The sequence below is a fragment of the Teleopsis dalmanni genome, chromosome 2, assembly GCF_002237135.1.
Source record: "Teleopsis dalmanni isolate 2A chromosome 2, ASM223713v2, whole genome shotgun sequence".
In the NCBI taxonomy this organism is placed as follows: Eukaryota; Metazoa; Arthropoda; class Insecta; order Diptera; family Diopsidae; genus Teleopsis; species Teleopsis dalmanni.
This window is the reverse complement of record NC_051847.1, coordinates 82,897,970-82,912,412: the sequence shown is the minus strand read 5'-3', so window position 1 is coordinate 82,912,412 and position 14,443 is coordinate 82,897,970. Positions and strand designations below refer to the sequence as shown.

General features: G+C 30.7%; 3 protein-coding genes across 3 annotated transcripts in view; 2 read left to right on the top strand and 1 right to left on the bottom strand.

Annotated features, from left to right (window-relative positions):
* The window catches only part of LOC119685345 (putative fatty acyl-CoA reductase CG5065), a 60,943-nt gene that overhangs the window by 8,126 nt on the left and 38,374 nt on the right, over nucleotides 1-14,443 (top strand). The window lies entirely within an intron of this gene.
* On the top strand, nucleotides 2,762-4,816 carry LOC119685344 (dnaJ homolog subfamily C member 21-like). Its single transcript, XM_038099599.1, has 2 exons — nucleotides 2,762-3,632; nucleotides 3,691-4,816. The coding sequence occupies exons 1-2, from the start codon at nucleotides 3,027-3,029 to the stop codon at nucleotides 4,684-4,686; spliced, it is 1,602 nt and encodes a 533-aa protein (XP_037955527.1). The 5' UTR covers nucleotides 2,762-3,026; the 3' UTR covers nucleotides 4,687-4,816.
* Nucleotides 4,750-5,646, bottom strand: LOC119685347 (LHFPL tetraspan subfamily member 2a protein-like). The gene is made up of 2 exons (XM_038099603.1): nucleotides 5,154-5,646; nucleotides 4,750-5,091 (listed from the first exon to the last, which is right to left on the bottom strand). Exons 1-2 carry the CDS (start codon nucleotides 5,584-5,586, stop codon nucleotides 4,835-4,837), a joined length of 690 nt encoding a protein of 229 aa, XP_037955531.1. The 5' UTR covers nucleotides 5,587-5,646; the 3' UTR covers nucleotides 4,750-4,834.

The following is a 14,443-nucleotide window of genomic DNA, read 5'->3' as shown; positions in this document are numbered from 1 at the left end:
GAATAATGTGTAATTCCCCATCTTTTCTGCATAATTTTGTTCAATATTGCCATTATGTGACAATATTGAATGAATAAACCTCAAAGAAACCTACAGTGTCACCAAAGAGCATAACGCAGGTAACTACTACATGATCGCAATTGATATTATTACATATTTGGTTATTAACAACAAAAACATTTAATTTGTTATTGGTAGGCATTTACCAGAACCAGATTGAGATTGTTGGCTTATAATGTCCAGATTATGGACACTGTTCATACTAACTTTCTACATGATCTTTTCAGATTCGTTTTAAAATTAGGAATTTGCAATGCAGATAAATAAATTTCTTGTAATATCTTTTCCTTTCAGCCTTGGGCATAATGGCTAACTTTCTGACTGTTCTAATTGCATCAATCTCTTAAGTTCAAAATAGATAAACAATACTATTGCCGTTTGTCTTATTTAAGAGTAGTAATATTTGGAATTCACAACTAACCTTTGAGTGTGAATGTGAATTGAAACCAGCATTGCATGGTTATGTAAAATAAAACACAATAATCAGACTAATTAAAATTCCTGAATTTTGATTATATGCTATTTAGGATGGTGTCAATGTCAGACCCACAGCTGAGGGTATTCCGATCTGCATTTAATTTTTATGCTTTCTTATAATTTCTAAGGAAGTAAGCAAAAGTTACATTATATTGTTATATATCCCTTGAAAATTTTTTATACATATCACTTTACCTAAAGAAAATGGTGACGTCTCATAAACAATTGATTGATTTTTGGGAATCACTGCAGACATTATAATACAAAGTGGATGAAAATGCAGTAATTTCGATGGTAATTTCTCCAATATAAAATTTGGCAGTTCTTTATAAAATACTATTATACAGATTTTATATAATTTCGCAAAAAAGGTCAAGATATATTATTAAAAATTTCTGCCCACAGATTACGAAGTTTGTATTCGCAACAAATATCTTATAAAAATATCAAAGGTGATATGACCGATGGAATATCTATCTCACAAGGAGTGACGCAAGAATGCATTCCGTCTCCACTATTATTCAACATACGATATCTATATTCCCAAAGATTTTTAATAATATGCATAATATTGATCAAGATATTGAACTGAATTCTGAATAGTTGTTTATTAATTAATTATTTTTTAATTAATTAACTACATATGATATGAAGAGGACACCACTATTATAGCTATTAGTTTCAATGCTTTTCAACGAAAATGCGGAATGTAAAATGATATATGTAGACTAAACTGTTCTATATCATGGAAATTTGGACTTTTTAAACTACAGATCCAATACCATCATACCATGTTCAAAACAATACAATAAAATATCTTAAACTGATTTTCTTCTTATTAATAACAATATTTTTAATAATTTAAATAAAAACTTAAATTAATAGTTAAATAAATAATTATTTAAAAACAACTTAATTTGTGTTAATTTTAGGAATTAATAATTATTTAGAAATTTTTGCCTCAAAGTATGCAACGATGAATTATTTCATTCACTCTGCAACATCAGTTATTATTCGCAATTGTACAGCGGCTGTGTATACGCTTTAGTTTGGCGAAATTTAATAAATTTAAAATGTTCAATTAAAATGATTAAATAAAATTAAAATTTTAAACTGCCATGGACTCACTTACTATATAATTAATAATAATATATAAATAACTTTGTGATTATTATGTAGTTTACATTACAGTGCAAAGTACATGTTTTATAATTAAATATTTCTTCCTAGTTCTAGAAAAAGCAACTTATACCGTTTTATCAATATTTCGTAGAAATTCTTTTAAAAAAATACTTTAATCAATAAATTTTTTTTTATAAAACAGTTTATACAAAAATGTTATGCTAACTAATATATATATATATATATTAAATCCTTTAACTCCTAAGAGGAGCATAAGGCCGCAATGCTAACTAATAGGTGAATGAAATAATTCTAATCCATTTTTGAATATGAACATAAAATTTAGATTTAGTTAGAATCGTTAATTTATTTAATTCTCTTACAAAGTGGGTGTTTCCTTATATAGTGAATTATGTAGTAAATAAATAATAGTATATATATAAATACTAATTTGTATGTTACTTTTAAACTTGGAAATCATCCGATGTTGAGAAATATTATTTTTTTAATAACAATGGTATTGTTAACCTAAGAATTAATTTGTATAAAAAATAAAAAAATATTTTCGCTCTGAAAATTTGCTCATTATTGTTCCCTTTTTTATTCGAAGTAGAATTCTTGAAAGTGATATTTATATTCGTGCTATTGTTATATAAATTAAATTAATATCATCAACTTTTTAATCAATTTTTGAATGACGATTTCGTATTGTTTTAAAAGTATACAATAAACATATTAGAAATCTGAAATGCTTAACTATAATAAATAATATATATGAAATGAAGGTTTTTAACATATAACTATGATGTTATTAATAGTAAAAACACTATAAAAATGTGATATTTCTGTTAAAACTAGTTTGTTGTTAAATTGTCTTGTATTACAACCAAAAACAGTCTTATTAACTTAAATATATGTCAAAATATAATAACAAGAGCAAGATAACAAAACAAGTTTATTAAATTAAATTGCGTGCCTTAATTCAATTATTTTATATAATTATTTCATATTATTTTACATATTATTTTATATAATTTTCTATAATAAATACATTAAATTATAAAAAAAAAAATTAAATTTTAAATTAAAACCATAATGAAATATATAAAAAACTGACACTATTTCTTTTTTCACCAAGCAACGAAATTAAGTTAATTTTTTGGCAAAATCGCCGCGTGTAAATACGGAATTTAAAATAAAAATATTGACATACACCCTACTAAGGCGAATTCAACATTGAGTGAAAGAACAGATGTTTTTCACACATGTTTATTTAAACGTTTGCAAATGAAATGTAACTCAAATTTGTTGTATATTTAAAAAAAAATACCTGTTCCTTGGTGCAATTTCAAAAAACTGCGTAAACAATGAAGTGCTATTACGAGGAGCTCGGCGTTGCAAGGGACGCAATCGATAGTGATATAAAAACCGCGTATCGTAAACTGGCTTTACGTTGGCATCCAGACAAAAATCTTCAAAATCTTGAGGAAGCCAAAGAACGCTTCCAACTGATACAGCAAGCCTATGATGTACTCTCAGATTCACATGAACGGGCTTGGTATGATAATCACCGGGAACAAATTCTGCGTGGTAAGAATTCAGAATACGAAGAGAATTGCCTCGACGTGTTCCAGTATTTCACTGTCTCATGCTACAAAGGCTATGGTGACGACAGCAAAGGCTTCTATGCCGTTTACCGAGAAGTGTTTGCAAAAATCGTTGCTGAAGATGCAGAGTTCATGGATGACGAAGGAAAGGTGGCTGAAATACCAAGTTTTGGTGATTCGCAAAGTAACTATGAGGAAGTAGTGGGTCCTTTCTATGCTTTTTGGCAAGCGTACTGCACCAAGAAAACATACACATGGCTATGTCCATATGACATAAAAGAAATAAAAGATAGGCGCATACTACGTGAAATTGAAAAAGAATTGAAGAAACTTGCACAAAAGGCTAAGAAGGAACGGAACGAAGAGGTAAACTCTTGCTTTTATCATTCTCACAAATAATACATATTTATTTTTCTTTCTTTAGGTGCGTAATTTGGTGTCATTTATACGTAAGAGAGACAAACGTGTACAAGCGTATAAAGTAAAGCTTGAAGAACGTGCAGCACTCAATCGCCAGAAACAAGAACAGAATCGTTTGGAGCAAATACGCAAGAGGCAAAGAGAACTAGAAGAAATGCGTCAAGTACCGAATCAACATCTCAATGATAACTACGAAATGCAATTAAAAGAACTTGAATCGCATTATAATGATGATATAAGCGACGAGGATGATGAGGATGACATGTTGGAAGCATCTGAGGAAGAGCTAGAGACTGAAATTGAATATTATAAAGAATTATACTGTGTCGCATGTAATAAATCATTTAAAAACGAGCGCGCTTACATAAATCACGAATCAAGTAAAAAGCATCGTGAGAACACTGAGCGTGTAAAACAAGATATGTTGGAAGAAGAAGAGGCTTTTAACTGTGCTAGTGAAGAAGAGCCTAAAACAGTAAATGGCGATAATATAGAAACGCACGAGGAAGACGAAGCCATATTATCTTCTGCTAATGAGGAGGAACCAAAACAATCTAAAAAGAATAAAAAGAGTAAAAAATCAAAAACAAATAAGTCCACTTTAGGTACTCTTCCAAACAGTTCCGATATTGAAGAAGACTTGAACAACTTATCTATTTATACAGAAAACAAAGACAACAGCGATACAGAAGATTGGAATAGTTCAAATAAAAAAAGCGCCAAAAAACAAAAAAATAAAAAGCAAGTAAAAGCTTCAAGTGACAACAAGCAAAACATTGAGGAAATAAAAACTGATCTCACAGCCACGCTTATAACAGAAACTGAGAATGTTACTGAAGCAGCAACCACCCATGATTGCGCTACATGCAATGCTAAGTTCGATTCCAAGAATAAATTATTTGCACATCTTAAAAAAACCAATCATAGCGTTTATTTACCCAAGGCAAAAACGGAATCTCCCGATGTTAGTTCGAAAAAAGGAAAAGGCAAAAAGAAGTAGTTACACATATATTTAAAGTACTAACTTTATTCTAGGCAATGTGCCTATCAAGTACGCCAATGTATTAAAATTGTTACGTTATCTAAATTCTATTTGCTTATATATTTAAAATAAATATAATTTTAAAATACTATTCTGATTTGTTTCTTTATGGAATACACACTAAACGTTCACCGCCCTCGACTCTTCTTTTCACGCGTGAACGCATATTCGAATTTTCTGCCTTAAGACTAATGCCTGCACAAATAAATGCCAAAATTACTCCGGACACCGCACAGTAGAACGATATACCAATAGTGCAATTAGCTGGATAAAATGGTTCCGCGTCAACACCACATAACATTTGCACACGTCTCGCTCCCCAACCAAGTGGATGCAGAAACAATGTCAACATCACTGATATACCTAAAAATATAGTGAGATGTCAATAAAAGAAACAGATCCAATAATTATTTCAGCGTGCTCACCTGAAATTACTTGTAAACATGCGGTCATGTTGTGTATGCTCTTACCAAAAGCTGATTGCCTGCAACAAGTTAAAAGTGTCAAAAACACTGTCAAAGAGAATACCGCAAATCCAAACGATATGAAAAACATAGCTATCTTCCATTCAGTCGGATAAACATTGCCATCAGTTGCAAAACCATCCAAATCGAATGGACCGCAATGATATCCATAATCATGCATTGACTTGCAGCGCGTATAGATGCCCACAGACTGGAATTTTGCTTGCATAGTTGATATTACAAACGTTTGATTTGGTAATTTGTGTCCACCATAGATTATTTCTGGTCCTATAAGCCATTTTGGTGTTACTATGGCTGATACTATAAACATATCCGTTATGAGGCTCAATATGAACCAAATCAGACTACAGCCAGTAATTATAACGTAGCACATCGTCTATATTTGAATGTTTTTAATTGATAAATCCTATGGTTCAGAATCAAAACATTGAAAAATCTGTAAAAATATATTATTAATTTTAAAACATAGTAGTACTAATATTCTTTTCTACATCGTTAATATAAGCGTAACAAATTAAGATACAAGAAGGGATTTACACATTTTCGTATGCATTTCATATACATATACTACAGACACTCACAATCTAGAAGCAGTTTGTTCTTTGCGTAATTCTATTTTCCGAAATGTTCTCATTTATGAAGCTCTTATTTTGTCATAAAAAGTTAAAATAATATAATAATCAAGCAGTGTTTTCACTTAAATTTGTTTAAACAATTATGTTTGTTTCTTGGTTTTAATTTGGAAATTAAATGAAACGATCTTAATATGATCTCATCTTATTGGGAAAAAATATTGCTCATACGATCAGGGAGAAACACCTCACTGGTTTTGCATCATTTCATCAAGTTATTAAAATGTACAACAATCGCAGAAGAAAAGATAATATCTGGTGATTCCCCATTTTTTATTTTCATTTTATTGATCAATGAAAATAAAGAAACTTAGATATTAGAAACCCAAAGAATATTTTTGCATACCAAAATCAGATTCCAATTTTATAAGTTATTATAAATATTGTCTAATTTTTTTTCTAGTGTTTAAATTTAATAACAAATAGTGTATATGATATACATATAAATGTATATTTATACTACACATGATATATGTATATACTAATAAGTCTAGACACAATAATTTACTGCCATACTTTACATAAAAAATCCTTTAAGCAGTAACCTTTTTAGTCCCACCCATAATAAAACTAGATCTTAGGAACTTATCAAAAGGGATTGTGTGAACACTGCAAGGCTTACTGCAGTTCCTTCTGGTCATTGGTGTACAGTATACTGTTCATTCCTCATATTATTCACTGCAGAAATTGTGGAAACCTACAGGAAAGAAACAACAATTAAACATTTTCTCTCTGAATGCCTGGCTTTGGCGCATAGAAGAAATAGGTTTTTAGGAAGATATTTATTTGACAGATTATCAGACTTTATTGGTAAAGTTAAAAGACCTAAAAATTCGGCTGGATGGATTTAGTCTACATTCTTCTATCTTAGGGGTTCTTGTGAGGAATATGGTAAAATCGATAATTGAGGTACATGGAGAGTTATCTGTTGAGCTTCCACAGCAACCAACCAAGTCTAATACATATGATCGGCAAAAAACGCACACTACCAATGTTCGGCATTTGAGCGGCGAAGAAGGTTGTAGCGGCACCATTGGTTCTTGTGCACTATTTAGTACGTCCTAAAGTTTTTAGTAAACCTGTTTTTTACTGCGCTTAAACACCGATCCTTAACGTATCTACAGAAAACACAATTGGTTAAAGAATATAAGGGTCAAAAAAATAACTTGTAATATAACTTTGAATGCTCTGAAACCATTAATATAAGGAAAGTTGAGTCTGAAAAATAAAACTCTATTCCATTCACCTTAAACTTATCAAAATATTGTATTAAGACGTATGCTAAGGACTGCATGGTATATCAGTAATGAAGATATATAGAAAGAGTGAAAGTTGAGAGTATGCAAAAGTAAATTAAAGACAGAACGCTGAAGTTATTGAAATTTGTGGATGCTCACACTAATTCAGAACTAGAATCTCTTAAAGCAAATGGAATATACATAGGTATGTATATTCTATCAAGTAGATATGCTGCGCTTCAAACTACTGTAAAATCACCAAAATAACTCATTATGTTACAGTGAATCTTCCAAGTAGTCACAGTCTCTATTGAGTAAAAATGCTTCAGATACTGACTAGCATTCCATCAAGTTAATTTATTCAGAACTATTGTTTCCAATAGATTGTGTATTGATTTCTAAATAGTTATCGGTGCCTACCACAAATTCCTTTAGTAGGAGTTGAGTGGAATACTTTTATTTTTATATAGTAAATAGTTTTATATCAGGTTAATTCTAGTTAGACTACAAAATATCACTAATCCCTCTCTACATAGACTTATGACTCAGGTTTTCTGTTTTGTGTACTTTGTATTGGGTTAGTGACCAGTCCGCTAATCTCATAAATGAAGCATTTAAATTTATTAATGAAACTTTAATGTTTTTTTAACATGAAATCTAGATTTTGATAAAATTATTCAGGGTTAGACTTCGATATTTTAAGTGATCATTGCTTAGTTTTCTGAGAATCAAAATTAATTTTTTTGGCATATTTCATGGAACTTTTAGTATATATATTTTGGGAACAATTGCGGTTATGAATTATATTTATAATAACTTCACAGTAATTTATTTTTAGAAATTTTTATCTTAAATGTTTTTGAACAAATGAAAAAATTATATTATTCATTGTGCTTATATATACGTTTCCTCTGAATATTAATTGGAAAACCACTGGTATCTCAAGATTCCTCTTCATGGGATTTATTAAACCATAAAATCAGCACATGCAAACTCTTAACAAAGATCAGTAACCATACATGCAGTTAAAATTAAATGACCTAATAATTGAAGCTACGATAATATATATTAAAATTAACTTATGTACAACAAAAACAATAAGAAAAAACCCGAAAGATAACACAAATTTTCTAATAAACAAACTCAATTTAAAGAAGTGCGGGTTTTTACTTCTCTTGATAGCATGATCGAAAAGTTTAAAGAAGTGGGAAAATTATTGTATCTTTGCGCCAATCTGAAAGAAGTTAAGTTTATCGGAATTGAGAGGAAAAAAGTAATCTGAATATTTTCAAATCGAATGCTTTGTCGGATTTCGTTTAAAGAACTAAGATTTTAACTGTCGGCAGGAGTACTTACACAGAAACATCAACAACTTCATATTAGGATACCATTCTTAAAGATTTAGTCTTTTGTTTAATAACTGTAAAAAGGACGAATACAGTGGTCCAGACCACCAGCGCGTTTGCAATGTAGATAAAGCCTGTTAGAAACTTTTTTTTTATAGAATATCAGTCAACAGCGGAATCCCTCCTTGAAAAACATCATATACTTTGTGAAAAGTTCCGGATGATATCCAATCCCTTAAATTTTATATGGTAACATAATAGAGACACAGTATCACAGATACAACACAAACTAATCTAAGACATTCGGTTGCGTTATTAATTAGTGAATGCTCCAAATTCTAAGTTTATAATATTAAATTCATAGAAATAAATCTGGGTCCATGTTTAATTAAAGTTTTTTAAAGCAAAGTTCTATTAACTTCGAACTGAATATATATACGGATTTGAAATGTACTGTTAGTGTATATAGTTTAGTATAAAAACATAAGAAAATGACTACTTTTTATAGTAGAAATAGGTAAATCGAATACGCTAAGATATTTGCAATGCTAATGGATATCAGTAACTGCTTACATTTCTGGTTATCTCGATGAAACAACCTTTTACACATAATCGCTTTATGAGACGTCACAACTATCGGAACAGGATCATTATATCCTTTAACAGTCAATATAAGCGCACAAGCAAAGCCTATTTTTTTAACCGCTATAAAAATTTTCAATGAAATTTGACTAAAAATATAATGCCTTTACTAAAAAAAAAATTGAAAGGTTTACGATTGAATATCAACACTATATAATATACTAACGCCGATTCAATTTTCTCTTAAAAACCTGAAAATAAAATATTTTACTTTTTAAAGATTAAGTCAATTACAGTTGTATTAAAATAATATAGAAGTCAAATTAAAAGTGTTTCATTTTATTCTAAATCAAAACTAAACATAATGAGAATTGTATTATGTATAAAACGCAATTCTCTATGTATTTTAATAATTATATTGTGTATGCTAACAAACAATAAATACATGCTAATATTTCATGTAACGATGTACTAAGTGGTAATATTATAAAGTGATCATATTAATAGACAGACAGACAAGCTGATCAAGAATATATTGAGACAAACAGATTTCATTCGCTACAGTGTTTAGAGTATAAAAAATAATATGAAAAAGAGATAACTTTATTCCATAGAATTATCCACTAAGGACTCAATTCAAAGCGCTTCATTCACAGTATTAATTAATAAATTAATTTTCCTAACAGATTATCTATTTGAGCTTTATGTTATATTGTACTATCAAATGTATATATAAGATAGCTAATGAAAATTACAACAAACTTCGCTCCGATCTAGCTATTAAACAAATAATATCTCAAAGCTCGAAATTAATTCATTTGACAATTCATTGTCTTGTTTACAAACATATGAAGGCATTTTGATTTTTGTTTTGTAGGAAAGAAGTTGTATGCGATGGAGTACAAACATTATAGTGTGATTGCTTCATATTTGACTGGAAAAACAAGTGGTTAAGCCCTCCAACACCTTAATGTGATCAAATCATTTGTGTCTCGTGCCATAGCTCGATACCGTGATACTGGTAGCGTTGCCCGACGCACAGGATGTGGACTGTAACAACACCAGAAATAATTCGTAAAGTGAAGAAACAAATTGAGCGAAGCCCACACAATAGGTGCAATAAAATGACAAAGAAGCTGAACGTATAGCAAAAAGGATGCAAAACATTTTGAAAAATCTGCTCGGACTATAGCCATCAAGGTTCAATAAAGTGTATGATCTCTCCCATTTAGAGGAAGCACAAAAGCCCTGTGCATATGAGAATTTCAGTTATAGGCGTTGGACAATACAACATGACTCAGCACGTGTCAATCAAGAATGACTGAATAACAACGTTTCGTGCTTTATTACATCAACATAGGGGTCACCGTGTTCACCTGATTGTAACCCTTTAGATTTTTCAGTCTGGGGTGTTTTAAAAAGTAAGCTTAGCAATAAAAAATATCAAAATATTGATCGCCTGAAGCAAGCGCCTGAAGCAGCGTACGATAGCTTTATTAGCCGTTTAAAGGCCATAATTCATGCTAGAGGTGGCCATATTGAACTAAAATAAATTAACTTCAAAATTTAAAATTTTTTTTTTATATATTTTCATTTATCTTTCATTAAATTTAAGAAAAATAAACAAAATAGGGCATTTTATTTTGACACAATTTTCGTTTTGGAACAATTTGTACTCGTATGTGTTCTAAGGTTTTCTTTAAAGATCATGGAACATACATCAAAATTTATAATCCGATAAGTGACCATCTTCAGCTTGTTAACTTTGGTCACAATCAAGTAAATGAAGATATTACGTTTATAGCATAATTTTCCTAGTATAAATTTAAGTTCGTATGGATGAACTAGATCTGTTATCTTTATTAAAAATAATAGTATAATTAGGTGAGCTATATTTTTGATTTATAACTTGCTGCTTTATAATATAGGATTACTTACTAACTTATTTAGCCATAACCCGTTACCGTTACCTAACGCAGCATGTCTCTCAAGGCATCAGACATGAAAAGATATCAGTATAAAAGCGTGATGAAACAGTAGTGGGAGTTTTCGAAATAAATGTTCTTCGTAAGTTCTTTTGTGCTCAACAAATTGATGAATAAACATCTCATGACTTCGCTAGCTTGCTTATGTCCTGAGAATAAAAGTTAGCGGAAATATGCTGATTCAGATCGAAACCCGTTAACAGGTTATTATGGCCATTTAGGTAAGGAAGAAAATAAGTAATTTGCTTGAAAATTTATTTTTTTCAATCATTTCTTGATAACAATATAGTAATAGTAGAGGTAGTATTCTTTATTAATCATTTAAAAACAGACAATCATTATCCATACTTTATACATTATTTACTTAAAGCTATGAACTAATGTCGTCAGCTTTACCCAGCGATTGTGTACTCATTTTATCCTCCTAATCTTGCTGCGAAATTGATATCATAATTAGTAAATGTGGGGTTAAAAGCTCCCATCTATAGTTTGTTATCCATATTTTAAGGCTTGGTTAAGACATACGCACAAATTCACTCAGTCTATTCCATGAAGGACACTGTGTAATTTCGGTTTGCTTAAGGTTATTTATCCAAATTACTTGTATAAAGTTTTTATTAGTGTTGCTAAAAAAGTTACGCTTGCTGATAATGACAAAGAAGTTATTTTTAAAGTTTAGAGGGTTTGCGAATAGCAAAGATAGAAAGGACAAACACAAAAACTTTAGATAATTTATTGAAATTTGGCTGACCATACAACGCTATTTCGACTATTTCGATTGTCAAGTACTCATCATCAGTGGTCTTAGCCCAAACAAATTATATTCGAACTATAAACTAATTAAATTTGTTTATTTCCTAAGACCACTGATGATGAGTACTTATATACGGACTATCAACTAACTGAATTCGATTATTTCCCAAGACCACTGATGAGATGAATACTCGCAACAGCGTTGTGTGGTCAACCAAATTTCAATAAACTACTAAAATTTTTGTATTTGTCCTTTCTTTCTTTGCTATTCGGAAACCCTCTAAAGTACTTCTATTTTATTTCCTTCAAAATTGGGCAAATTGCGATAAAGTGATGAATGTTGATGACAATATATGTATATTGATTATATTGTATTATATTTTTCGATTACAACATAACACTGAACGACATACTCTTCTTATATCATCAATACAGCCGTTTTAGAACTACTAATTCGGATGTAATTGCACAACAACTGCAACATAACCGTTCCCTCGCAATCAGTAATCAAGAGACATATTTAATCTATTCAAATATACATAGTATGTCCATATATAAAACTTTTTCTTGGTATTTAACACCCCACCACATGATAGTTTCTTTATGTGGAAAATATGTAAAATAATTTTTATTACTTAAAGCAATTCTAAACTTAAATAAAATAAGCATAGAGACATGCAGTCTTTATACCAGAACTCTCGTATCCCTATTATCTATAAATGCCATAATTATGAATTATTATTCAGCGCACGACACACTCATGCAATTATGCAAAGAAAACAGAATAAAACAAAAACAATAACAAAAACAAAAGCAAAAGCTAAAGCTTTTCCTTCCACGCTTTGTACTATTGGTCAATAAATGACAATAAAGAGACAATGACCCTACAATTCTACAATTATGGGCCAAACGAAATTCGAACTTCATTCGCTCGCTCGGTACGGAAGTAATAAACAATGTACGTCTGCCTAATCTTCGAATTAGTTTGTGATGTAATTTATTTGCTTGTACAACGATTGGATCGCTGAGTGATTATACATCTTTCAATTGCGTTGATTGCAAACGCCCCAATTGAACGATGGAGGAGACACTGGAGACACTGGAGAGGCGCACTAGAGAACTTTGCTGCATGCTGAAATTCAAATTAAAATTCAAATTAAAATTTAAATTAAAAAGCATCTGTTTTTGTTTTTTATCTTTTTGCTTTTATTGTTTTTGACATGTTTTACGATTGCACATCGATCGATCGTAGTTGAAGGAGCTGTTGTCAGCCATTGTACTATGTGTCGGCTTGGCTTATGACGGACATTTGCATATGCATATGCGGATATGTGCTGTAAAATATGTATGTAAGTAGCATGTACATATGTGTGTGGTTGGAAAAAGCACTTTTCAAGCAGGGGAAGAAGAAGAAGAAGAACGTTGCATAAATTTCGCTATTTACATATTAATAGATTTGGTAAGAAAGACAAGGGAACAAACACAACAGGCACACTGTCAGAATAGCAAACAACAATTCGCGACTAGCATATTACAATAAAACAACAACACCAATAACAACAACAAGTAACATCATTATTATCAACATTAGCATGAACTCGGCAATGGCGGTGGATTGCGTGGAATGCGTGCACAGCTGGGGTGCGGCTGGTCTATGTCTTTCGATCTAACTATTTTATAGGAAGAAGAACAACAGACAAACTTTTTGTTGATTTTGTAACATAATAACAGCAGCAATAACAAGCACAACAACATCAAGTGCAACAGCACTAACGACAACACTAACAACAGCACTAACAGCAACACTAACAACAACACTAACAATAATAACAACAACAAAAACAGAACAAGCATAACAAGAACTTTCAACGAAATGGAAAGAAGGGCGCGTTTCATACAAAAAGCGAAAAAAAAACTAAAAACAAAACAAAAAAAATTAAATAAAAAAAAAATAAAAAAAAGCTGCTTCACACACTGCTATTTGCTTTTGGCGATTAGAATTCAAATAATTATACATGAGTGCAGAGTTTGTATATATGAATAAAAATACTATAGTATAAACATCTTTATAAATAAATAAATATTTATTATATTCTATATAATTTTGCTTACATTTTCACAATAAACAAAAAAAAAAAGAATAGTATTTTTTTGTTAAATTTATTTTCCAAGAAATAATTGAATCCACTGCTTTCAACAGAATTATTTATATTTTTATTTATTTTGTATATTTGTTTTTATTTTCTTTTTGTAATTTTGAAATATACAATTTGTATAAACAAAATAAAAAATATTAAACTTTCTATCGGAAGCTTCGCCAACACTACAATAACAAACACCGCACACCAAAAAGTTCCCGAATTATGCTACCGCCGCGCCAGTGGCCGAAGAAAGACTGACAAAGCAGTTGCAGTGAAATGTAGCTAGCAGCTACCCATGCCGCCCGTACACCATGAGTGAGTTGTTCAATCCTGAATTAAAAAGCTGAAGCTGATTGAATTGTACTGTGCGGCAGAGAAAGGGGAGCACAAAACTGGGTATATCATTCAGCGTTCAGCGAATCATACAGCGAACATATGACGCATACAGTTAGGCCGGCCACACGGGCAACAGCCGCAACAGCGAACTTTTGCCAAACGCGTCTCACAGATGTGAAGTCATAGTTTTTGTTTTTTTTTTTGAATTACTTCTTTT

Bases quoted from the DNA above. Each gene is read 5' to 3' on its own strand.
- LOC119685344 (XM_038099599.1), top strand. From the start codon at position 3,027: ATGAAGTGCTATTACGAGGAGCTCGGCGTTGCAAGGGACGCAATCGAT. The intron at 3,633-3,690 runs GTAAACTCTTGC...TTCTTTCTTTAG, and splicing joins AGAAGGAACGGAACGAAGAG to GTGCGTAATTTGGTGTCATT.
- LOC119685347 (XM_038099603.1), bottom strand. From the start codon at position 5,586: ATGTGCTACGTTATAATTACTGGCTGTAGTCTGATTTGGTTCATATTG. The intron at 5,092-5,153 runs GTGAGCACGCTG...CTATATTTTTAG, and splicing joins ATGTTTACAAGTAATTTCAG to GTATATCAGTGATGTTGACA.